We start from the raw sequence: 26,167 nt of genomic DNA, 5'->3' as shown, positions 1-26,167 counted from the left end.
AAGGGCAAGGGGGAGAGACAGAGAGAGAGCGGGGCAACGAGGAGAGACAGAGAGAGAGAGGGGCAACGGGGAGAGACAGAGAGAGAGGGGCAAAGGGGAGAGACAGAGAGAGAGAGGGGCAATGGGGAGAGATAGAGGGAGATGGGGTAACGGGGAGAGACACAGAGAGAGGGGGCAATGGGGAGAGACAGAGAGAGAGGGGCAATGGGGAGAGACAGAGAGAGAGGGGCAATGGGGAGAGACAGAGAGAGAGGGGCAATGGGGAGAGACAGAGAGAGAGGGGCAATGGGGAGAGATAGAGGGAGATGGGGTAACGGGGAGAGACACAGAGAGAGGGGGCAATGGGGAGAGACAGAGGGAGAGGGGGCAACGGGGAGAGACAGTGAGAGAGAGAGAGGGGCATCGGGGAGAGACAGAGACAGAGGTGGGCAACGGGGAGAGACAGAGGGGGTCAATGGGGAGAGACGGAGAGGGGTAACGGGGAGAGACAGAGAGAGAGGGGGGCAATGGTGAGAGACAGAGAGAGAGGGGCAAGGGGGAGAGACAGAGAGAGAGGGGCAATGGGGAGAGAGAGAGAGGGGCAATGAGGAGAGACAGAGAGAGAGGGGCAACGGAGAGAGACAGAGCGGGCCAACGGGGAGAGACAGAGAGAGAAGGGCAAGGGGGAGAGACAGAGAGAGAGCGGGGCAACGAGGAGAGACAGAGAGAGAGGGGCAACGTGGAGAGACAAAGGGGGCCAACGGGGAGAGACAGAGAGAGAGAGGGGCAACGGGGAGAGACAGAGAGAGAGAGGCGTAACAGGGAGAGACAGAGAGAGAGAGAGGGAACGGTGAGAGATAGAGAAGGGGGGCAATGGGGAGAGACGGTGGGGGTCAACGGGGAGAGACAGAGAGAGAGGGAGAGGGGAAATGGGCAGAGACTGGGGGGTGGCAATGGGGAGAGACAGAGGGAGGGGGACATCGGGGAGAGACAGAGAGAGGGGGTCAATGGGGAGAGACAGATGGAGAGGGAGAGGTGTAACGGGGAGAGACAGAGAGAGGGGGGGAGGGGTAACGGGGAGAGACAGAGAGAGAGGGGGATGGGTAAGGGGGAGAGACCGAGAGAGGGAGAGGGGTAACGGGGAGAGACAGAGAGAGAGGGAGAAGGGTAACGGGGAACGACAGAGAGAGAGAGGGAGAGGGGTAACGGGTAGAGACAGAGAGAGGGGGGGTAACGGGGAGAGACACAGAGAGGGGGGGAATGGAGAGGGTGGGAAGGGGGAGAGACACAGTGAGGGGGGAATGGAGAGAGGGGGAACGGGCAGCGACACAGAGAGGGGGGAATGGAGAGGGGGGAATGGGGAGAGACACAGAGAGGGGGGGAATGGAGAGGGGAACGGGGAGAGACACAGAGAGGGGGGGAATGGAGAGAGGGTGGAACGGAGAGCGACACAGAGAGGGAGGGAATGGAGATGGGGGGAATGGGGAGAGACACAGAGAGGGGGTAATGTAGAGGGGGGAACGGGGAGAGACACAGAGAGGGGGGGAATGGAGAGGGGGGAACGGGGAGCGACACAGAGAAGAGGAGAATGGAGAGGGGGCAAAGGAAAGATTCAGAGAGAGGGGGGGAATGGAGAGGGGGGAATGGGGAGGGGGGAATGGGGAGAGACACAGAGAGGGGGTAATGTAGAGGGGGCAAAGGAAAGAGACAGACAGAGGGGGGGAATGGAGAGGGGGGAATGGGGAGGGGGGAATGGGGAGAGACAAAGAGAGGGGGGGAATGGAGAGAGGGGGGAACGGGGAGAGACACAGAGAGGAGGGGAATGGAGAGAGGGGGAACGGGGAGAGACACAGAGATGGGGAATGGAGAGAGGGGGGAACGGGGAGAGACACAGAGGAGGGAATGGAGAGAGGGGGGAACGGGGAGAGACACAGAGAGGAGGGGAATGGAGAGAGGGGGAACGGGGAGAGACACAGAGAGGAGGGAATGGAGAGGGGGAATGGGGAGAGACACAGAGAGGGGGGGAATGGAGAGGGGGAAACGGGGGGAGACACAGAGGGGGGGGAATGGAGAGGGGGGAACGGGGAGAGACACATAGAGGGGGGGAATGGAGATGGGGGAACGGGGAGAGACACAGAGTGGGGGGGAATGGGGAGAGACACAGAGTGGGGGGGGGGATGGGGTGAGTGGGATTGGGGAGAGACAGAGAGAGGGGGGAATGGAGAGAGGGGGAAGGGGGAGAGACACACAGTGGGGGGGGAATGGAGAGGGGAGAACGAGGAGAGACAGAGAGAGGAGGGGAATGGAGAGAGGGGGGAACCGGGAGAGACACTGGGGGGGAATGGAGAGGGGGGGAACGGGGAGAGACACAGAGGAGGGGTATGGAGAGCGGGGAACGGGGAGAGACACAGAGAGGGGGGGAATGAAGAGGGGGGGAAACGGGGAGAGACACAAAGTGGGGGGGGTGGGGAGAGTGGGAAGGGGGAGAGACACACAGTGGGGGGGAATGGAGAGACGGGGAATGAGGAGAGACAGAGAGAGGAGGGGAATGGAGAGAGGAGGGAACGGGGAGAGACACGGGGGGGGAATGGAGAGAGGGGAAGGGGGAGAGACACAGAGAGGGGGGGAATGGGGAGAGTGGGATTGGGGAGAGACACGGGGGAGGGGAATGGAGAGGGGGGAACGGGGAGAGACATAGAGTGGGGGAGAATGGAGAGAGGGGGGAACGGGGAGAGACACAGTGGGGGTGAATGGAGAGAGGGGGATTGGGGAGAGACACCGGGGGGGGGGGAATGGAGAGACGGGGGAACGGGGAGAGACAGAGAGAGGGGGGGAATGGAGAGGGGGGAATGGGGAGAGACAGAGAGAGCGGGGGAAATGGAGAGAGGGGGGAACGGGGAGAGACACAGAGATGGGGGGAATGGAGAGAGGGGGGAACGGGGAGAGACACAGAGAGGAGGGGAATGGAGAGAGGGGGAACGGGGAGAGACACAGAGAGGGGGGGAATGGAGAGAGGGGGGAACGGGGAGAGACACAGAGAGGAGGGGAATGGAGAGAGGGGGATTGGGGAGAGACACAGAGAGGGGGGGAATGGAGAGAGGGGGGAACGGGGAGAGACACAGTGGGGGTGAATGGAGAGAGGGGGATTGGGGAGAGACACGTGGGGGAATGGAGAGAGGGGCGAACGGGGAGAGACACGGGGGGGGGGAATGGAGAGAGGGGGATTGGGGAGAGACGCGGGGGGGAATGGAGTGAGGGGGACCAGGGAGAGACACAGAAGGGGGGGGGGGAATGGGGAGAGGGGAAGGGAGAGAGACACAGAGAGTGGGGTACGGGGAGAGACACAGAGAGGGGGGGAAAGGGGAGAGTGGGATTGGGGAGAGACACAAGAGGGAATGGAGAGAGGGGGGAACGGGGAGAGACACAGAGAGAGGGGGAATGGAGAGAGGGGGGAACGGGGTGAGACACAGAGAGGGGAGGAATGGAGAGAGGGGGAACGGGGAGAGACACAGAGGGGGGGTATGGAGAGAGGGGGAACGGGGAGAGACACAGAGAGGGGGGGGAAATGGAGAGAGGGGGAACGGGGAGAGGCACAGAGAGGGGAGGATTGGAGAGAGGGGGAACGGGGAGAGACACAGAGAGGGGGGGAATGGAGAGAGGGGAACGGGGAGAGACACAGAGGGGGGGGGAATGGAGAGAGGGGAACGGGGAGAGACACGGGGGGGGAATGGAGAGGGGGAGCAGGGAGAGACACGGGGGGGGAATGGAGAGACGAGGGAACGGGGAGAGACACAGAGAGGGGGGGAATGGAGAGAGGGGAGCGGGGAGAGACACAGAGTGGGGGGGAATGGAGAGAGGGGGGAACGGGGAGAGACTGAGAGAGGGGGGGAATTGAGAGAGGGGTGAATGGGGAGAGACACGGGGGGGGGGAATGGAGAGAGAGGGGAGCGGGGAGAGACACGGGGGGGGGGAATGGAGAGAGGGGGGAACGGGGAGATACACAGAGGGGGGAGAACGGGGAGAGACACAGAGAGGGGGGAAGGGGGAGAGACACGGGAGGGGGGATTAGCGGGGTGTAATGGCTGATCACATTGTGATGGCTGCTACCTCAGTGTTCCTTAACGGTGCTGCCTTTAATGAATCTTGTCTCATTGCCCAACACTAAGTTGAGAATGAGAGAGAGAGAGAGAGAGAGAGAGAGACAAAGAAACAATCTCATAATCAGGTGGAGGAGCATTTGGGAGGTAATAGGTTGTCCTGGGGTCATTAGTATGAAATGCATAAGAACATAACAGTTAAGAGCAGGCCATTCAGCCCCTCAGTTAATGCCATTGAGCATGTCTGATTTCAGCTCAGCCTCACCAATTAAGACCTGACTGTGCAGAGGGTGTGGGGCCATGGGGTCTGTTTGGAATTGATACAGGGCTCGAGGTAGGGAGTCATAGAGTCACACAGCACAGAAACAGGCCCTTTGGCCCACTAACCAAAACACTAATTACACAAATCCCATTGACCCCTCCATGCCGACCAGATATCCCAACCCAATCTAGTCCCACCTGCCAGCACCCGACCCATATCCCTCCAAACCCTTCCTATTTATATACTCATCCAAATGCCTCTTAAATGTTGCAATTGTACCAGCCTCCACCACATCCTCTGGCAGCTCATTCCATACACGTACCTCCCTCTGCGTGAAAAAGTTGCCCCTTCGGTCTCTTTTATATCTTCCCCCTCTCACCGTAAACCTGTACCCTCTAGTTCTGAGCTCCCCGATCCCAGGGAAAAGACTTTGTCTATTCAGCCTATCCATGCACCTCAGAATTTTGTAAACCTCTATAAGGTCATCCCTCAGCCTCCGACACTCCAGGGAAAACAGCCCCAGCCTGTTCAGCCTCTCGCTGTAGCTCAGATCCTCCAATCCTGGCAACATCCTTGTAAATCTTTCCTAAACCCTTTCAAGTTTCACAACATCTTTCCGATAGGAAGGAGTAATCCGGACTGAGCTGACTTCTCCCAGAATGCTCCTCAGTGATGCTTCCGTCCCCTTCTGTTGAAATGGGTTTGGTAGAGGGACATGGGGAGTTACTGAGGAAATGGGCTCAGTTTGGGGATTGGTACGGGGCTATTTGGAGACAGTGGGGCAGTGGGATTAGTTTGGGGTTTGGTACAGGGCAAAGGAGAGAGAGAGTGGGGCAGTGGAATTAGTTTGGGGATTGGTACAGGGAAATGGGGAGAGAGCGGGGCAGTGCAATTGGTTTGGGGATTCGCACAGGGCAATGGGGAGAGAGTGGGGCAGTGGGATTAGTTTGGGGATTGGTACAGGGCAATGGGGAGAGAGTGGGGCAGTGGGATTAGTTTGGGGATTGGTACAGGGCAATGGGGAGGCAGTGGGCAGTGCGATTAGTTTGGAGATTGGTACAGGGCAATGGGGAGACAGTGGGGCAGTGCGATTAGTTTGGGGATTGGTACAGGGCAATGGGGAGAGAGCGGGGCAGTGCAATTGGTTTGGGGATTGGTACAGGGCAATGGGGAGAGAGTGGGGCAGTGGGATTAGTTTGGGGATTGGTACAGGGCAATGGAGAGAGAGTGGGGCAGTGGGATTAGTTTGGGGATTGGTACAGGGCAATGGAGAGAGAGTGGGGCAGTGGGATTAGTTTGGGGATTGGTACAGGGCAATGGAGAGAGAGCGGGGCAGTAGGATTACTTTGGAGATTGGTACAGGGCAATGGGGAGACAGTGGGGCAGTGTGATTAGTTTGGGGATTGGCACAGGGCAATTGGGACACAATGAGGCAGTGGGATTAGTTTAGGGATTGTTGCAGGGTAATGGGGAGAGAGTGGGGCACTGGGATTAGTTTAGGGATTGGTACAGTGCGATGGGAGAGAGTGGGACAGTGGGATTAGTTTGGGGATTGGTTCAGGGCAATTGGGAGAGAGTGGGGCAGTGGGACTCGTTTGGGGATAGGTACAGGGCAGCGGGGAGACACTGGGGCAGTGGGATTAGTTTGGGGATTGGCACCGGGCAATTGGGACACAATGAGGCAGTGGGATTAGTTTAGGGATTGTTGCAGGGTAATGGGGAGAGAGTGAGGCACTGAGATTAGTTTCGGGATTGGTACAGTGCAATGAGGAGAGAGTGTGACAGTGGGATTAGTTTGCAGATTGGTACAGGGCAATGGGGAGAGAGTGGGGCAGTGGGATTAGTTTGGGGTTTGGGTCAGGGCAATTGGGAGAGAGTGGGTCAGTGGGACTCATTTGGGGATAGGTACAGGGCAGTGGGGAGAAACTGGGGCAGTTTGATTGGTTTGGGGATTCGTACAGGGCAATGGGGAGAGAGTGGGGCAGTGGGATTAGTTTGGGGATTGGTACAGGTCAATGGGGAGAGAGTGGGGCAGTGGGATTAGTTTGTGGATTGGTACAGGGCAATGGGGAGAGAGTGGGGCAGTGGGATTAGTTTGGGGATTGGTACAGTGCGATGGGGAGAGAGTGGGGCAGTGGGATTAGTTTGGAGATTGGTACAGTGCGATGGGGAGAGAGTGGGGCAGTGGGATTAGTTTGGAGATTGGTACAGGGCAATGGGGAGAGAGTGGGGCAGTGGGATTAGTTTGGAGATTGGTACAGGGCAATGAGGAGAGAGTGGGGCAGTGGGATTAGTTTGGAGATTGGTACAGGGCAATGGGGAGAGAGTGGGGCAGTGGGATTAGTTTGGGGATTGGTACAGTGCGATGGGGAGAGAGTGGGGCAGTGGGATTAGTTTGGAGATTGGTACAGGGCAATGGGGAGAGAGTGGGGCAGTGGGATTAGTTTGGAGATTGGTACAGGGCAATGAGGAGAGAGTGGGGCAGTGGGATTAGTTTGGGGATTGGTACAGGGCAATGGGGAGAGAATGGGGCAGTGGGATTAGTTTGTGGATTGGTACAGGGCAATGGGGAGAGAGTGGGGCAGTGGGATTAGTTTGGGGATTGGTACAGGGCAATGGGGAGAGAATGGGGCCGTGGGATTAGTTTGGGGATTGGCACAGGGCAATGTGGTGAGTGTGGGACAGTGGGATTAGTTTGGGGATTGGTACTAGGGAATGGGGAGAGAGTGGGGCAGTGGGATTAGTTTGGGGATAGGTACAGGGCAATGGGGAGAGAGTGGGGCAGTGGGATTAGTTTGGGGATTGGTACAGGTCAATGGGGTGACAGTGGGGCAGTGGGATTAGTTTGGGGTTTGGTACAGGGCAATGGAGAGAGAGTGGGGCAGTGGGATTAGTTTGGGGTTTGGTTCAGGGCAGTGGGGAGACACTGGGGAAGTGGGATTAGTTTGTGGATTCGAACAGGGCAATGGGGAGAGAGTGGGGCAGTGGGATTAGTTTGGGGATTGGTACAGGGCAATGGGGAGAGAATGGGGCAGTGGGATTAGTTTGGGGATTGGTACAGGGCAATGGGGAGAGAGTGGGGCAGTGGGATTAGTTTGGGGATTGGTACAGGGCAATTGGGAGAGAGTGGGGCAGTGGGATTAGTTTGGGTTTTGGTACAGGGCAATGGTGAGAGAGTGGAGCAGTGCGATTAGTTTGGGGATTGGCACGGGGCAATTGGGACACAGTGAGGCAGTGGGATTAGTTTGGGGATTGGCACGGGGCAATTGGGACACAGTGAGGCAGTGGGATTAGTTTGGGGATTGGCACGGGGCAATTGGGACACAGTGAGGCAGTGGGATTAGTTTAGGGATTGCTGCAGGGTAATGGGGAGAGAGTGGGGCACTGGGATTAGTTTAGGGATTGGTACAGTGCGATGGGGAGAGAGTGGGAGGGTGGGATTAGTTTGGGGATTGGTACAGGTCAATGGGGAGAGAGTGGGACAGTGGGATTAGTTTGGGGATTGGTACAGGTCAATGGGGAGACAGTGGGGCAGTGGGATTAGTTTGGGGTTTGGTACAGGGCAATGGAGAGAGAGTGGGGCAGTGGGATTAGTTTGGGGTTTGGTTCAGGGCAATTGGGAGAGAGTGGGGCAGTGGGATTAGTTTGGGGATTGGTACAGTGCGATGGGGAGAGAGTGGGACAGTGGGATCAGTTTGGGCATTGGTACAGGGCAATGGGGAGATAATGGGGCAGTGGGATTAGTTTGGGGTTTGGTTCAGGGCAATTGGGAGAGAGTGGGGCAGTGGGACTCGTTTGAGGATAGGTACAAGGCAGTGGGGAGACACTGCGGCAGTGGGATTAGTTTGGGGATTGGTATAGGGCAATGGGGAGACAGTGGGGCAGTGGGATTAGTTTGGGGATTGGTATAGGGCAATGGGGAGAGAGTGTGGCAGTGGGATTAGTTTGGGGATTGGTATAGGGCAATGAGGAGAGAGTGGGGCAGTGGAATTGGTTTGGGTTTTGGTACAGGGCAATGGGGAGAGAGTGGGGCAGTGCGATTAGTTTGGGGATTGGCACGGGGCAATTGGGACACAGTGAGGCAGTGGGATTAGTTTAGGGATTGCTGCAGGGTAATGGGGAGAGAGTGGGGCAGTGGGATTAGTTTAGGGATTGGTACAGTGCAATGGAGAGAGAGTGGGAAGGTGGGATTAGTTTGGGGATTGGTACAGGGCAATGGGGAGACAGTGGGGCAGTGGGATAGTTTGGGGTTTGGTACAGGGCATTGGGGAGACAGTGGGGCAGTGGGACTCGTTTGGGGATTGGTACAGGGCAATTGGGAGAGAGTGGGGCAGTGGGATTAGTTTTGGGATTGGTACAGGGCAATGAGGAGAGAGTGGGGCAGTGGGATTAGTTTGGATATTGGTACAAGGCAATGGAGAGAGAGTGGGGCAGTGGGATTAGTTTGAGGATTGGTACAGGGCATTGTGGAGACAGTGGGGCAGTGGGATTAGTTTGGGGATTTGTACAGGGCAATTGGGAGAGAGTGGGGCAGTGGGATTAGTTTGGGGATTGGTACAGGGCAATGAGGAGAGAGTGGGGCAGTGGGATTAGTTTGGGGATTGGTACAGGGCAAAGGGGAGAGAGTGGGGCAGTGGGATTAGTTTGTGGATTGGTCCAGACCAGTGGCGAGAGAGTGGGGCAGTGCGATTAGTTTGGGGATTGGCACATGACAATTGGGACACAGTGAGGCAGTGGGATTAGTTTAGGGATTGTTGCATGGTAATGGGGAGAGAGTGGGGCACTGGGATTAGTTTAGGGATTGGTACAGGGCAATGGGGAGCGAGTGGGACGGTGGGATTAGTTTGGGGATTGGTACAGGGCAATGGGGAGACAGTGGGGCAGTGGGACTCGTTTGGGGATTGGTACAGGGCAATGGGGAGACAGTGGGGCAGTGGGACTCGTTTGGGGATTGGTACAGGGCAATGGGGAGACAGTGGGGCAGTGGGATTCGTTTGGGGTTTGTTTCAGGGCAATTGGGAGAGAGTGGGGCAGTGGGACTCATTTGGGGATAGGTACAGGGCAGTGGGGAGACACTGGGGAAGTGGGATTAGTTTGTGGATTGGTATAGGGCGATGGGAAGTGAGTGGGGCAGTGGGATTAGTTTGGGGATTGGTACAGGTCAATGGGGAGACAGTGGGGCAGTGGGATTAGTTTGGGGATTGGTACAGGGCAATGTGGAGAGTGTGGGACAGTGGGATTAGTTTGGGGATTGGTACAGGGGAATGGGGAGAGAGTGGGGCAGTGGGATTAGTTTGGGGATAGGTACAGGGCAATGGGGAGAGAGTGGGGCAGTGGGATTAGTTTGGGGATTGGTACAGGGCAATGGGGAGAGAATGGGGCAGTGGGATTAGTTTGGGGATTGGTACAGGGCAATGGGGAGAGAATGGGGCAGTGGGATTAGTTTGGGGATTGGTACAGGGCAATTGGGAGAGAGTGGGTCAGTGGGACTCATTTGGGGATAGGTACAGGGCAGTGGGGAGACACTGGGGAAGTGGGATTAGTTTGTGGATTGGTACAGGGCAATGGGGAGAGAGTGGGGCAGTGGGATTAGTTTGGGGATTGGTACAGGGCAATGGGGAGAGAATGGGGCAGTGGGATTAGTTTGGGGATTGGTACAGGGCAATGAGGAGAGAATGGGGCAGTGGGATTAGTTTGGGGATTGGTACAGGGCAATGGGGAGAGAGTGGAGCAGTGCGATTAGTTTGGGGATTGGCACGGGGCAATTGGGACACAGTGAGGCAGTGGGATTAGTTTCGGGATTGTTGCAGGGTAATGGGGAGAGAGTGGGGCACTGGGATTAGTTTAGGGATTGGTACAGTGCAATGGGGAGAGAGTGGGACAGTCGGATTAATTTGGGGATTGGTACAGGGCAATGGGGAGAGAGTGGGGCAGTGGGATTAGTTTGGGGATTGGTACAGGGCAATGGGGAGAGTGTGGGGCAGTGGGATTAGTTTGGGGATTGATACAGGGCAATGGGGAGAGAGTGGGGCAGTGGGATTAGTTTGGGGATTGGTACAGGGCATTGGGGAGAGAGTGTGGCAGTGGGATTTGTTTGGGGATCGGTAGAGGGCAATGGGGAGACAGTGGGGCAGTGCGATTAGTTTGGGGATTGGTACAGGTCAATGGGGAGACAGTGGGGTAATGGGATTAGTTTGGGGATTGGTACAGGGCAATGGGGAGACAGTGGGGCAGTGTGATTAGTTTGTTGATTGATACAGGGCAATGGGGAGAGTGTAGGCCAGTGGGATTAGTTTGGGGATTGGTACAGGGCAATGGGGAGACAGTGGGGCAGTGGGATTAGTTTGGGGATTGGTACAGGGCAATGGGGAGAGAGTGGGGCAGTGTGATTAGTTTGGGGATTGGTACAGGGCAATGGCGAGAGAATGGGGCAGTGGGATTCGTTTGGGGATTGGTACAGGGCAAATGGGAGACAGTGGTGCAGTGCGATTACTTTGGGGATTGGCACAGGGCAATTGAGACACAGTGAGGCAGTGGGATTAGTTTAGGGATTGTTGCAGGGTAATGGGGAGAGAGTGGGGCAGTGGGATTAATTTAGGGATTGGTACAGTGCAATGGGGAGAGAGTGGGTCAGTGAGATAAGTTTGGGGGTTGGTTTAGGGCAATTGGGAGAGTGTGGGGCAGTGGGACTCATTTGGGGATAGGTACAGGGCAGTGGGGAGACACTGGGGCAGTGGGATTAGTTTGGGGATTGGTATAGGGCAATGGGAAGAGAGTGGGGCAGTGGTATTAGTTTGGGGTTTGGTACAGGGGAATCGAGAGAGAGAGTGGGTCTATGGTATTAGTTTGGCGAATGGCACAGGGCAATGGAGAGAGAATGGAGCAGTGGGATTAGTTTGGGGATTGGAACAGGGCAATGGGGAGAGAGTGGGGCAGTGGGATTAGTTTGGGGATTGGTACAGGGCAATGGGGAGAGAGTGGGGTAGTGGGATTAATTTGGGGATTGGAACAGGGCAATGGGGAGAGAGACGGCCAGTGGGATTAGTTTGTGGATTGGTACAGGGCAATGGGGAGAGAGTAGGGTAGTGGGATTAGTTTGGGGTTGGTACAGGGCAATGGGGAGAGAGTGGGGCAGTGGGATTAGTTTGGATATTGGTACAGAGCAATGGGGAGAGAGTGGGGCAGTGGGTTTAGTTTGGGGATTGGTACAGGGCAATGGGGAGAGAGTGGGGAAGTGGGATTTGTTTGGCGATTGGTACAGGGCAATGGGGAGACAGTGGGGCAGTGCAATTAGTTTGGGGTTTGGTACAGGGCAATGGGGAGAGAGTGGGGCATTGGGATTAATTTGGGGATTGGTATAGGGCAATGGGGAGACAGTGGGGCCGTGGCTTAGTTTGGGGCTTCGTACGGGGAAATGGGGAGACACTGGGGCAGTGGGATTAGTTTGTGGATTGGTGCAGGGCAATGTGGAGACAGTGGGGCAGTGGGATTAGTTTGGGGATTGGTATAGGGCAATGGGGACAGAGTGGGGCAGTGGAATTAGTTTGGGGATTGGTACAGGGCAGTGGGGAGACAGTGGGGCAGTGGGATTAGTTTGGGGATTGGTACAGGGCAATGGGGAGAGAGTGGGGCAGTGGGATTAGTTTGGGGATTGGTACAGAGCAATGTGGAGACAGTGGGGCAGTGGGATTAGTTTGGGGATTGGTACAGGGCAATGTGGAGACAGTGGGGCAGTGGGATTAGTTTGGGGATTGGTACAGGGCAATGAGGAGAGAGTGGGGCAGTGGGATTAGTTTGGGGATTGGTACAGGGCAAAGGGGAGAGAGTGGGGCAGTGGGATTAGTTTGGGGATTGGTACAGGGCAAAGGGGAGAGAGTGGGGCAGTGGGATTAGTTTTTGGATTGGTACAGGGCAATGAGGAGAGAGTGGGGCAGTGGGATTAGTTTGGGGATTGGTCCAGACCAGTGGCGAGAGAGTGGGGGAATGCGATTAGTTTGGGGATTGGCACAGAACAATTGGGACACAGTGAGGCAGTGGGATTAGTTTAGGGATTGTTGCAGGGTAATGGGGAGAGAGTGAGGCACTGGGATTAGTTTAGGGATTCGTACAGGGCAATGGGGAGCGAGTGGGACGGTGGGATTAGTTTGGGGATTGGTAGAGGGCAATGGGGAGACAGTGGGGCAGTGGGATTAGTTTGGGGATTGGTACAGAGCAATGGGGAGACAGTGGGGCAGTGGGATTAGTTTGGGGATTGGTACAGGGCAATGGCGAGACAGTGGGGCAATGGGATTAGTTTGGGGATTGGTACAGGGCAATGGGGAGACAGTGGGGCAGTGTGATTAGTTTGTGGATTGATACAGGGCAATGGGGAGAGTGTAGGCCAGTGGGATTAGTTTGGGGATTGGTACAGGGCAATGGGGAGACAGTGGGGCAGTGTGATTAGTTTGTGGATTGATACAGGGCAATGGGGAGAGTGTAGGCCAGTGGGATTAGTTTGGAGATTGGTACAGGGCAATGGGGAGACAGTGGGGCAGTGGGATTAGTTTGGGGATTGGTACAGGGCAATGGGGAGAGAGTGGGGCAGTGTGATTAGTTTGGGGATTGGTACAGGGCAATGGGGAGAGAGTGGGGCAGTGTGATTAGTTTGGGGATTGGTACAGTGCAATGGCGAGAGAATGGGGCAGTGGGATTCGTTTGGGGATTGGTACAGGGCAATGGGGAGACAGTGGTGCAGTGCGATTACTTTGGGGATTGGCACAGGGCAATTGAGACACAGTGAGGCAGTGGGATTAGTTTAGGGATTGTTGCTGGGTAATGGGGAGAGAGTGGGGCAGTGTGATTAGTTTGGGGATTGGTACAGGGCAATGGCGAGACAGTGGGGCAATGGGATTAGTTTGGGGATTGGTACAGGGCAATGGGGAGACAGTGGGGCAGTGTGATTAGTTTGTGGATTGATACAGGGCAATGGGGAGAGTGTAGGCCAGTGGGATTAGTTTGGGGATTGGTACAGGGCAATGGGGAGACAGTGGGGCAGTGTGATTAGTTTGTGGATTGATACAGGGCAATGGGGAGAGTGTAGGCCAGTGGGATTAGTTTGGAGATTGGTACAGGGCAATGGGGAGACAGTGGGGCAGTGGGATTAGTTTGGGGATTGGTACAGGGCAATGGGGAGAGAGTGGGGCAGTGTGATTAGTTTGGGGATTGGTACAGTGCAATGGCGAGAGAATGGGGCAGTGGGATTCGTTTTGGGATTGGTACAGGGCAATGGGGAGACAGTGGTGCAGTGCGATTACTTTGGGGATTGGCACAGGGCAATTGGGACACAGTGAGGCAGTGGGATTAGTTTAGGGATTGTTGCTGGGTAATGGGGAGAGAGTGGGGCAGTGGGATTAATTTAGGGATTGGTACAGTGCAATGGGGAGAGAGTGGGACAGTGAGATAAGTTTGGGGGTTGGTTTAGGGCAATTGGGAGAGTGTGGGGCAGTGGGACTCATTTGGGGATAGGTACAGGGCAGTGGGGAGACACTGGGGCAGTGGGATTAGTTTGGGGATTGGTATAGGGCAATGGGAAGAGAGTGGGGCAGTGGTATTAGTTTGGGGATTGGTACAGGGGAATCGAGAGAGAGAGTGGGTCTATGGTATTAGTTTGGGGAATGGCACAGGGCAATGGAGAGAGAATGGAGCAGTGGGATTAATTTGGGGGTTGGAACAGGGCAATGGGGAGAGAGTGGGGCAGTGGGATTAGTTTGGGGATTGGTACAGGGCAATGGGGAGAGAGTAGGGTAGTGGGATTAATTTGGGGATTGGAACAGGGCAATGGGAAGAGAGACGGTCAGTGGGATTAGTTTGGGGATTGGTACAGGGCAATGGGGAGAGAGTAGGGTAGTGGGATTAGTTTGGAGTTTGGTACAAGGCAATGGAGAGAATGTGGGACAGTGCGATTAGTTTGGCGAGTGGTACAGGGCAATGGGGAGAGAGTGGGGCAATAGGATTAGTTTGGGGTTGGTACAGGGCAATGGGGAGAGAGTGGGGCAGTGGGATTAGTTTGGATATTGGTACAGGGCAATGGGGAGAGAGTGGGGCAGTGGGATTAGTTTGTGGATTGGTACAGAGCAATGGGGAGACAGTGGGGCAGTGGGTTTAGTTTGGGGATTGGTACAGGGCAATGGGGAGAGAGTGGGGAAGTGGGATTTGTTTGGGGATTGGTACAGGGCAATGGGGAGACAGTGGGGCAGTGCGATTAGTTTGGGGTTTGGTACAGGGCAATGGGGAGAGAGTGGGGCATTGGGATTAATTTGGGGATTGGTACAGAGCAATGGGGAGAGAGTGGGGAAGTGGGATTTGTTTGCGGATTGGTACAGGGCAATGGGGAGAGAGTGGGGCCATGGCTTAGTTTGGGGCTTCGTACGGGGCAATGGCGAGAGAGTGGGGCAGTGGGATTAGTTTGGGGATTGGTACAGGGCAATGGGGAGAGAGTGGGGCAGTGGGATTTGTTTGGGGATTGGTACAGGGCAATGGCGAGAGAGTGGGGCAGTGGGATTAGTTTGGGGATTGGTACAGAGCAATGGGGAGACAGCGGGGCTGTGGGATTAGTTTGAGATAAGGTGATGGAGATACTATCTGATTGATGGTGTTGACCTGTGTGCAATGGTTTGATTGATGTTGACCTGTCAATTGACTCAGACCACTCTCTGTGTTCTGTGCAGGGCTCAGAGTTGTGTGGTTGGGCTACTGGTCGTTTCACGGTGCAGGGCTATGATCTCAATCACAACTTTGCTGACCTGAATTCCATAATGTGGGATGCACAGGATGAAGCTGAGGACCTCAGCCTGATCTCGAATCATTTCATTCCAATCCCAGCCTATTACAAATGGCCGAATGCCTCGGTAAGTCACCTGAGGGAAGCTGGTGCTGGAGTTAGACAGTGGGAGGTTGGAGAGTGCAGGATGTTGTTTGGGGAAGCAGATGCTCGGGTCCCTGGAACCAGGCTTTAGCTGCAGGGCGTGGATGGAGTGTGTGCAATAAATGGGGTGTATCTCTGAGACATTGGGAAAGCACATCACAGATTCCAGGAATCTCTGGGTTGGGTTTTGGGGGCATGCAGCTCCAGTGATTGTGTTTATGAGGGTGAGAGAAGGCATTGTTGGGGTGTTAAAGGTACAGGTATACTCAGCTGCAGGTATACTCAGGTACAGGTACACTCAGCTGCAGGTATACTCAGGTACAGGTACACTCAGGTACTGGTATACTCAGCGGCAGGTATACTCAGGTACAGGTATATTCAGCTGTAGGTATACTCAGGTACTGGTATACTCAGCTACAGGTGTGCTCAGGCACAAGTATACTCAGGTACATGTATACTCAGGTACAGGTATATTCAGCTGTAGGTATACTTAGGTACAGGTATACTCAGGTACAGGTATATTCAGCTGTAGGTATACTCAGGTACAGGTATACTCAGCTACAGGTGTGCTCAGGGACAAGTATACTCAGATACAAGTATACTCAGGTACAAGTATACTCAGGTACACTCAGGTATTGGTATACTCAGCTCCAGTGATTGTGTTTATGAGGGTGAGAGAAGGCATTGTTGGGGTGTTAAAGGTACAGGTATACTCAGCTGCAGGTATACTCAGGTACAGGTACACTCAGCTACAGGTGTTCTCAGGGACAAGTATACTCAGGTACAAGTATATTCAAGTACACTCAGCTGCAGGTATACTCAGGTATTGGTATACTCAGCTACAGGTGTACTCAGATACAAGTATACTCAGGTACATGTATACTCAGGTACATGTATACTCAGGTACATGTATACTCAGGTACAGGTATATTCAGCTGCAGGTGTACTCAGGTACAGGTGTACCCAGCTACAAGTATCCTCAGCTACAGTTGTACACAGCTGCAGATGTACTCACGTACACGGATACTCAGCTATAGGTGTACTCAGGTATAGGTGTACCTAGCTAAAAGGTATCCTCAGCTGCGGATGTACTCAGCTACTGGGATACTCAGGTAAAAACAAGGACTGCAGATGCTGGAAACCAGATTCTGGATTAGTGGTGCTGGAAGAGCACAGCAGTTCAGGCAGCATCCAAGGAGCAGCGAAATCGACGTTTCGGGCAAAAGCCCTTCATCAGGAATAAAGGCAGTGAGCCTGAAGCGTGGAGAGATCAGCTAGAGGAGGGTGGGGGTGGGGAGAGAGTGGCATAGAGTACAATGGGTGAGTGTGGGAGGGGATGAAGGTGATAGGTCAGGGAGGGGAGGGTGGAGTGGATAGGTGGAAAAGGAGATAGGCAGGTAGGACAAGTCTGGATAAGTCATGGGGACAATGCTGAGCTGGAAGTTTGGAACTAGGGTGAGGTGGGGGAAGGGGAAATGAGGAAACTGTTGAAGTCCACATTGATGCCCTGGGGTTGAAGTGTTCCGAGGCGGAAGATGAGGCGTTCTTCCTCCAGACGTCTGGTGGTGAGGGAGCGACGGTGAAGGAGGCCCAGGACCTCCATGTCCTCGGCAGAGTGGGAGGGGGAGTTGAAATGTTGGGCCACAGGGCGGTGTGGTTGATTGGTGCGGGTGTCCCAGAGATGTTCCCTAAAGCGCTCTGGGAGGTGTCCAGTCTCCCCAATGTAGAGGAGACTGCATTGGGAGCAACGGATACAATAAATGATATTAGTGGATGTGCAGGTAAAACTTTGATGGATGTGGAAGGCTCCTTTAGGGCCTTGGATAGAGGTGAGGGAGGAGGTGTGGGCGCAGGTTTTACAGTTCCTGCAGTGGCAGGGGAAGGTGCCAGGATGGGAGGGTGGGTTGTAGGGGGGCGTGGACCTGACCAGGTAGTCACGGAGGGAATGGTCTTTGCGGAAGGTGGAAAGGGGTGGGGAGGGAAATATATCCCTGGTGGTGGGGTCTGTTTGGAGGTGGCAGAAATGTTAGCGAATGATTTGGTTTATGCGAAGGTTGGTAGGGTGGAAGGTGAGCACCAGGGGCGTTCTGTCCTTGTTACGGTTGGAGGGGTGGGGTCTGAGGGCGGAGGTGCGGGATGTGGACGAGATGCGTTGGAGGGCATCTTTAACCACATGAGAAGGGAAATTGCGGTCTCTAAAGAAGGAGGCCATCTGGTGTGTTCTATGATGGAATTGGTCCTCCTGGGAGCAGATACGGCGGAGGAATTGGGAATACGGGATGGCATTTTGCAAGAGATAGGGTGGGAAGAGGTGTAATCCAGGTAGCTGTGGGAGGCGGTGGGTTTGTAAAAATTGTCAGTGTCAAGTCGGTCGTCATTAATGGAGATGGAGAGGTCCAGGAAGGGGAGGGAGGTGTCAGAGATGGTCCAGGTAAATTTAAGGTCAGGGTGGAATGTGTTGGTGAAGTTGATGAATTGCTCAACCTCCTCGCGGGAGCACAAGGTGACGCCAATGCAGTCATCAATGTAGCGGAGGAAGAGGTGGGGAGTGGTGCCGGTGTAATTACGGAAGATCAATTGCTCTACGTAGCCAGCAAAGAGACAGGCATAGCTGGGGCCCATACGTGTGCCCATGGCTACCCCTTTGGTCTGGAGGAAGTGGGAGGATTCAAAGGAGAAATTGTTAAGGGTGAGGACCAGTTCGGCCAAACGAATGAGAGTGTCGGTGGAAGGGTACTGTTGGGGACATCTGGAGAGGGAAAAACGGAGGGCTTGGAGGTCCTGGTCATGGCGGATGGAGGTGTAGAGGGATTGGATATCCATGGTGAAGCTGAGGCATTGGGGGCCGGGGAAACGAAGTCTTGGAGGAGGTGGAGGGCGTGGGTGGTGTCTCGAACGTATGTGGGGAGTTCCTGGACTCGGGGGGATAGGACAGTGTCGAGGTAGGTAGAGATGAGTTCAGTGGGGCAGGAGCATGCTGGGACAATGGGTCGGCCAGGGTGGTCAGGCTTGTGGATATTGGGAAGGAGGTAGAACCGGGCAGTGCGGGGTTCCCGGACTATGAGGTTGGAAGCTGTGGGTGGGAGATCTCCTGAGGTGATGAGGTTCTGTATGGTCTGGGAGATGATGGTTTGGTGATGGGGGGTGGGGTCATGGTCGAGGGGGCAGTAGGAAGAGGTGCAGGTGTACACAGCTGCATGAGTAATCAACTACAGGTATACTCAATATACAGATGTACCCAGCTACACAAGTAGCCTTCCAAACGTATACACAGTTGCAGAAGTACTCAGCTGCTGATGTACTCAGGTACAGGTATACTCAGGCACAGGTGTACTGAGCTGCAGGTGTACCTGGTTAGAGATATACTTGGGTACAGGTGTACTCAGGTACAGGTGTACTGAGCTGCAGGTGTACCTGGTTAGGGGTATATTTGGGTGCAAGTGTACTCGGGTACAGGTGTACTCAGGTACAGGTGTACTGAGCTGCAGGTGTACCTGGTTAGAGGTATACTTGGGTACAGGTGTATTCGGGTATAGGTGTACCCAGGTACAGGTGTACTCAGGTACAGGTATAGTGAGCTGCAGGTGTACCTGGTTAGAGGTATACTGGGGTACAGGTATAGTGAGCTGCAGGTGTACCTGGTTAGAGGTATACTGGGGTACAGGTGTACTGAGCTGCAGGTGTACCTGGTTAGAGGTATATTCGGTACAGGTGTACTGAGCTGCAGGTGTACTTAGTTAGAGGTATACTCGGGTACAGGAGTACTGAGCTGCAGGTGTACGTGGTTAGAGGTATACTCGGGTACAGATGTACTGAACTGCAGGTGTACCTGGTTAGAGGTGTACTGAGGTACAGGTGTACTGAACTGCAGGTGTACCTGGTTAGAGGTATACTGGGGTACAGGTGTACTCGGGTACAGGTGTACCTGGTTAGTGGTATACTGGGGTACAGGCGTACTTGGGTACAGGTGTACTGAGCTGCAGGTGTACCTGGTTAGAGGTATACCGTGGTACAGATGTATCCGGTAAAGGTGTACTGAGCTGCTGATGTATCTAGTTAGAGATATACTAGGGTACAGGTGTACTTAACTGCAGGTGTACCTGGTTAGAGGTATACTGGGGTACAGGTGTACCCTGGTACAGGTGTACTGAGCTGCAGGTGTACCTGGTTAGAGGTATACTCGAGACAGGTGTATTGAGGTACAGGTGTATTCGGGTACAGGTGTACTCAGGAACAGGTATAGTAAGCTGCATGTGTACCTGGTTAGAGGTATACTGGGGTACAGGTGTACTGAGCTGCAGGTGTACCTGGTTAGAGGTATACTCGGGTACAGGTGTACTGAGCTGCCGGTGTACCTGGTTAGAGGTATACTCGGGTGCAGGTGTACTGAGCTGCCGGTGTACCTGGTTAGAGATATACTGAGGTACAGGTGTTCCTGGGTACAGGTGTACTGAGCTGCAGATGTACCTGGTTAGAGGTATACTGGGGTACAGGTGTACGCGGGTAAAAATATACTGAGCTGCAGGTGTACCTGGTTAGAGGTATACCGTGGTACAGGTGTATCCGGGTACAGATGTACTGAGCTGCAGATGTACCTGGTTAGAGGTATATTCGGGTACAGGTGCATTCGGGCACAGGTGTAGTCGGGTACAGGTGTACTCAGGTACAGGCATAGTGAGCTGCAGTTGTACCTGGTTAGAGGTATACCGTGGTACAGGTGTACCCGGGTACAGGTGTACTGAGCTGCAGATGTATCTGGTTAGAGATATACTGGGGTACAGGTGTACTGAGCTGCAGGTGTAGCTGGTTAGAGGTATGCTGGGGTACAGGTGTACTGAGCGGGTGTACCTGGTTAGAGGTGTACTGGGGTACAGGTGTACCCCGGTACAGGTGTACTGAACTGCAGATGTAACTGTTTAGAGGTATACCGTGGTACAGGTGTACCCGGGTACAGGTGTACTGAGCTGCAGGTGTACCTGGTTAGAGGTATACTGGGGTACAGGTGTACTGAGCTGCGGGTGTACCTGGTTAGAGATATACCGTGGTACAGGTGTACCCGGGTACAGGTGTACTGAGCTGCAGGTGTACCTGGTTAGAGGTATACTGTGGTACAGGTGTACTCGGGTACAAGTGTACTGAGCTGCAGGTGTACCTGCTTTGAGGTATACTGGGGCACAGGTGTACTGAGCTGCAGGTGTACCAGGTTAGAGGTATACTCGGGTACAGGTGTACTGAGTTGCAGGTGTACCTGGTTAGAGGTATACTGGGGTACAGGTGTACTGAGCTGCAGGTGTACCTGGTTAGAGGTATACTGGGGCACAGGTGTACTGAGCTGCAGGTGTACCTGGTTAGAGGTATACTGGGGCACAGGTGTACTGAGCTGCAGGTGTACCAGGTTAGAGGTATACTCGGGTACAGGTGTACTGAGCTGCAGGTGTACCTGGTTAGAGGTATACTCGGGTACAGGTGTACTCAGGTACAGGTATAGTAGCAGCAGGTGTACCTGGTTAGAGGTATACTGGGGTAAAGGTGTACCCGGGTACAGGTGTACTGAGCTGCAGGTGTACCTGGTTAGAGCTATACTGGGGTACAGGTGTACTGAGCTGCAGGTGTACCTGGTTAGAGGTATACTGTGGTACAGGTGTACTCGGGTACAGGTGTACTGAGCTGCAGGTGTACCTGGTTAGAGGTATACTGGGGTACAGATGTACTGAGCTGCAGGTGTACCTGGTTAGAGGTATACTGGGGTAAAGGTGTACCTGGGTACAGGTGTACTGAGCTGCAGGTGTACCTGGTTAGAGGTATACTGGGGTACAGATGTACTGAGCTGCAGGTGTACCTGGTTAGAGGTATACTGGGGTACAGATGTACTGAGCTGCAGGTGTACCTGGTTAGGGGTATACTCGGGTACAGGTGTCCTCAGGTACAGGTTTAATGAGCGGCAGGTGTACCTGTTTAGAGGTATACTGGGGTAAAGATGTACCCGGGTACAGGTGTACTGAGCGGCAGGTGTACCTGGTTAGAGGTATACTGGGGTACAGGTGTACTCGGGTACAGGTGTACTGAGCTGCAGGTGTACCTGGTTAGTGGTATATTGGGGTACAGGTGTACTGAGCTGCAGGTGTACCTGGTTAGAGGTATACTGGGGTACAGGTGTACTCGGGTACAGGTGTACTGAGCTGCAGGTATACCTGGTTAGAGGTATACTGAGGTACAGGTGTACTGAGCTGCAAGTGTACCTGGTTAGAGGTATACTCGGTGTTTTAAAAAATTCTCAAGGTCAGGTTCGTAGGAGAGTAGTCTGACACAGAACAAACGACCAAGAGGCGAGTCTGCTAGAATATGGGCATTTTATTCCCCGCAGCGTCGCCACAACCAACGGGTCTGGCTTATACTCACTCTACATGTTACCGGAACTGGGAGCCGTCAGTTCTCGTAGAGCGGTTGCCAACAACCCACGCTCGGCGGTTAAACGTAACCCCGGAGCAGACTCACCGAACTGGAGACTTTTCCAGCTGATATACTCTTTTCCAGATATAAACATTCATGTGAACAGCAGAGCAAGGCTAAAAAACACATTCCATTCTGGTTACATACAGATAAGAAGATTCACACGGGGAGGTGTGTAATAAGATTCACACGGAACTAAGCAACACCTCCATTCCGGTTAGATTCACACATGTATTGGGACATAATTTTTAACCGTTTCACCACACTCGGGTACAGGTGTACTGAGCTGCAGGTGTACCTGGTTAGAGGTATACTGGGGTACAGGTGTACCTGGGTACAGGCGGGTGTATTTGGGGGAGGAGAGGAGCTGAGGTTGATGTGCACAGGGACAGGTTGCAGTTCTCTGGGGATGTGCTCTCTCGGTCAGTTTGCCAGTTCCTTCCTGTCTGCAGGTTGGCCCAGAAACACGAGCTGTGATTAACTGGATGAGGAAGATCCCGTTTGTGTTGAGTGCGAATTTCCATGGTGGCGAGATGGTGGTGAGTTACCCGTATGACTTGGCACGACCGACGGGGATGCCCAAGAAACTGACCCCTACAGCCGATGACAGTGTCTTCCGCTGGCTTTCATTTGTCTACGCAACGAGCAATCGAGCGATGGCTCAGCAGGACAGGCGTGTCTGTCATGGAGATGACTTCAGGCAGTATGGAGACATTATTAATGGAGCGAACTGGCACACAGTGCTCGGAAGTGAGTACCTACACACGCTGTATCCGCAATAATACTGTCCCTGTGTCCCCGCACTGCGAGGATCTAAAATAATACTGTCCCAGGTTCCCCACATGGAGAGCATCCAAAATAATACTGTCCCTGTGTCCCCGCACTGCGAGGATCCAAAATAATACTGTCCCAGGTTCCCCACATGGAGAGCATCCAAAATAATACTGTCCCTGTGTCCCCGCACTGCGAGGATCCAAAATAATACTGTCCCAGGTTCCCCACATGGAGAGCATCCAAAATAATACTGTCCCTGTGTCCCCGCACAGAGAGTATCCAAAATAATACTGTCCCTGTGTCCCCACAGAGAGTATCCAAAATAATACTGTCCCTGTGTCCCTGCACTGCGAGGATCCAAAATAATACTGTCCCTGTGTCCCCAAACAGAGAGCATCCAAAATAATACTGTCCCTGTGTCCCCGCACTGCGAGGACCCAAAATAATACTGTCCCTGTGTCCCCACACAGAGAGCATCCAAAATAATACTGTCCCTGTGTCCCCACACAGAGAGTATCCAAAATAATACTGTCCCTGTGTCCCCGCACAGAGAGTATCCAAAATAATACTGTCCCTGTGTCCCCGCACTGCGAGGATCCAAAATAATACTGTCCCAGGTTCCCCACATGGAGAGTATCCAAAATAATACTGTCCCTGTGTCCCCGCACTGCGAGGATCCAAAATAATACTGTCCCAGGTTCCCCACATGGAGAGCATCCAAAATAATACTGTCCCTGTGTCCCCGCACAGAGAGTATCCAAAATAATACTGTCCCTGTGTCCCCACACAGAGAGTATCCAAAATAATACTGTCCCTGTGTCCCCGCACAGAGAGTATCCAAAATAATACTGTCCCTGTGTCCCCACACAGAGAGCATCCAAAATAATACTGTCCCTGTTTCCCCGCACTGCGAGGATCCAAAATAATACTGTCCCAGGTTCCCCACATGGAGAGTATCCAAAATAATACTGTCCCTGTGTCCCCACACAGAGAGTATCCAAAATAATACTGTCCCTGTGTCCCCGCACAGAGAGTATCCAAAATAATACTGTCCCTGTGTCCCCACACAGAGAGCATCCAAAATAATACTGTCCCTGTTTCCCCGCACTGCGAGGATCCAAAATAATACTGTCCCAGGTTCCCCACATGGAGAGTATCCAAAATAATACTGTCCCTGTGTCCCCGCACTGCGAGGATCCGCAATAATACTGTCCCTGTGTCCCCACACTGCGAGGATCCAAAATAATACTGTCCCAGGTTCCCCACATGGAGAGCATCCAAAATAACACTGTCCCTGTGTCCCCACACTGCGAGGATCCGCAATAATACTGTCCCTGTGTCCCCGCACTGCGAGGATCCAAAATAATACTGTCCCTGTGTCCCCGCACTGCGAGGATCCACAATAAAACTGTCCCAGGTTCCCCACATGGAGAGCATCCAAAATAATACTGTCCCTGTGTCCCCACACTGCGAGGATCCAAAATAATACTGTCCCTGTGTCACCGCACTGCGAGGATCCAAAATAATACTGTCCCAGGTTCCCCACATGGAGAGCATCCAAAATAATACTGTCCCTGTGTCCCCGCACAGAGAGTATCCAAAATAATACTGTCCCTGTGTCCCCACAGAGAGTATCCAAAATAATACTGTCCCTGTGTCCCTGCACTGCGAGGATCCAAAATAATACTGTCCCTGTGTCCCCAAACAGAGAGCATCCAAAATAATACTGTCCCTGTGTCCCCGCACTGCGAGGACCCAAAATAATACTGTCCCTGTGTCCCCACACAGAGAGCATCCAAAATAATACTGTCCCTGTGTCCCCACACAGAGAGTATCCAAAATAATACTGTCCCTGTGTCCCCGCACAGAGAGTATCCAAAATAATACTGTCCCTGTGTCCCCGCACTGCGAGGATCCAAAATAATACTGTCCCAGGTTCCCCACATGGAGAGTATCCAAAATAATACTGTCCCTGTGTCCCCGCACTGCGAGGATCCAAAATAATACTGTCCCAGGTTCCCCACATGGAGAGCATCCAAAATAATACTGTCCCTGTGTCCCCGCACAGAGAGTATCCAAAATAATACTGTCCCTGTGTCCCCACACAGAGAGTATCCAAAATAATACTGTCCCTGTGTCCCCGCACAGAGAGTATCCAAAATAATACTGTCCCTGTGTCCCCACACAGAGAGCATCCAAAATAATACTGTCCCTGTTTCCCCGCACTGCGAGGATCCAAAATAATACTGTCCCAGGTTCCCCACATGGAGAGTATCCAAAATAATACTGTCCCTGTGTCCCCACACAGAGAGTATCCAAAATAATACTGTCCCTGTGTCCCCGCACAGAGAGTATCCAAAATAATACTGTCCCTGTGTCCCCACACAGAGAGCATCCAAAATAATACTGTCCCTGTTTCCCCGCACTGCGAGGATCCAAAATAATACTGTCCCAGGTTCCCCACATGGAGAGTATCCAAAATAATACTGTCCCTGTGTCCCCGCACTGCGAGGATCCGCAATAATACTGTCCCTGTGTCCCCACACTGCGAGGATCCAAAATAATACTGTCCCAGGTTCCCCACATGGAGAGCATCCAAAATAACACTGTCCCTGTGTCCCCACACTGCGAGGATCCGCAATAATACTGTCCCTGTGTCCCCGCACTGCGAGGATCCAAAATAATACTGTCCCTGTGTCCCCGCACTGCGAGGATCCACAATAAAACTGTCCCAGGTTCCCCACATGGAGAGCATCCAAAATAATACTGTCCCTGTGTCCCCACACTGCGAGGATCCAAAATAATACTGTCCCTGTGTCACCGCACTGCGAGGATCCAAAATAATACTGTCCCAGGTTCCCCACATGGAGAGCATCCAAAATAATACTGTCCCTGTGTCCCCGCACTGCGAGGATCCAAAATAATACTGTCCCAGGTTCCCCACATGGAGAGCATCCAAAATAATACTATCCCTGTGTCCCCACATGGAGAGCATCCAAAATAATACTGTCCCTGTCTCCCTGCACTGCGAGGATCCAAAATAATACTGTCCCTGTGTCCCCACATGGAGAGCATCCAAAATAATACTGTCCCTGTGTCCCCGCACTGCGAGGATCCAAAATAATACTGTCCCAGATTCCCCACATGGAGAGCATCCAAAATAATACTGTCCCTGTGTCCCCACACAGAGAGCATCCAAAATAATACTGTCCCTGTGTCCCCACACAGAGAGCATCCAAAATAATACTGTCCCTGTGTCCCCGCACTGCGAGGATCCAAAATAATACTGTCCCTGTGTCCCCACACAGAGAGTATCCAAAACAATACTGTCCCTGTGTCCCCGCACTGCGAGGATCCAAAATAATACTGTCCCAGGTTCCCCACATGGAGAGCATCCAAAATAATACTGTCCCTGTGTCCCCGCACAGAGAACATCCAAAATGATACTGTCCCTGTGTCCCCACACGGAGAGTATCCAAAATAATACTGTCCCTGTGTCCCCACACGGAGAGTATCCAAAATAATACTGTCCCTGTGTCCCCACACGGAGAGTATCCAAAATAATACTGTCCCTATGTCCCCACAAAGAGAGTATCCAAAATAATACTGTCCCTGTGTCCCCACACGGAGAGTATCCAAAATAATACTGTCCCTGTGTCCCCACACAGAGAGCATCCAAAATAATACTGTCCCTGTGTCCCC

The 26,167-nt window shown here is 53.4% G+C and overlaps 1 protein-coding gene across 1 annotated transcript in view; it reads left to right on the top strand.

The window, feature by feature from the left end:
• LOC122555142 (inactive carboxypeptidase-like protein X2) overlaps positions 1-26,167 on the top strand; it is a 238,991-nt gene that overhangs the window by 140,352 nt on the left and 72,472 nt on the right. The window contains exons 10-11 of the mRNA XM_087992293.1: positions 15,045-15,224; positions 22,144-22,441. Coding sequence (XP_087848419.1) covers positions 15,045-15,224; positions 22,144-22,441 — 478 coding nt within the window. The remainder of the gene's footprint in view (positions 1-15,044; positions 15,225-22,143; positions 22,442-26,167) is intronic.

The sequence above is a fragment of the Chiloscyllium plagiosum genome, unplaced genomic scaffold, assembly GCF_037043375.1.
Source record: "Chiloscyllium plagiosum isolate Xiang-an unplaced genomic scaffold, Cpla_swu_hap1 HiC_scaffold_1, whole genome shotgun sequence".
Taxonomy (NCBI): Eukaryota; Metazoa; Chordata; class Chondrichthyes; order Orectolobiformes; family Hemiscylliidae; genus Chiloscyllium; species Chiloscyllium plagiosum.
Note: the sequence above shows the minus strand (reverse complement) of the source record. Positions and strands in the feature narration are given on the sequence as shown.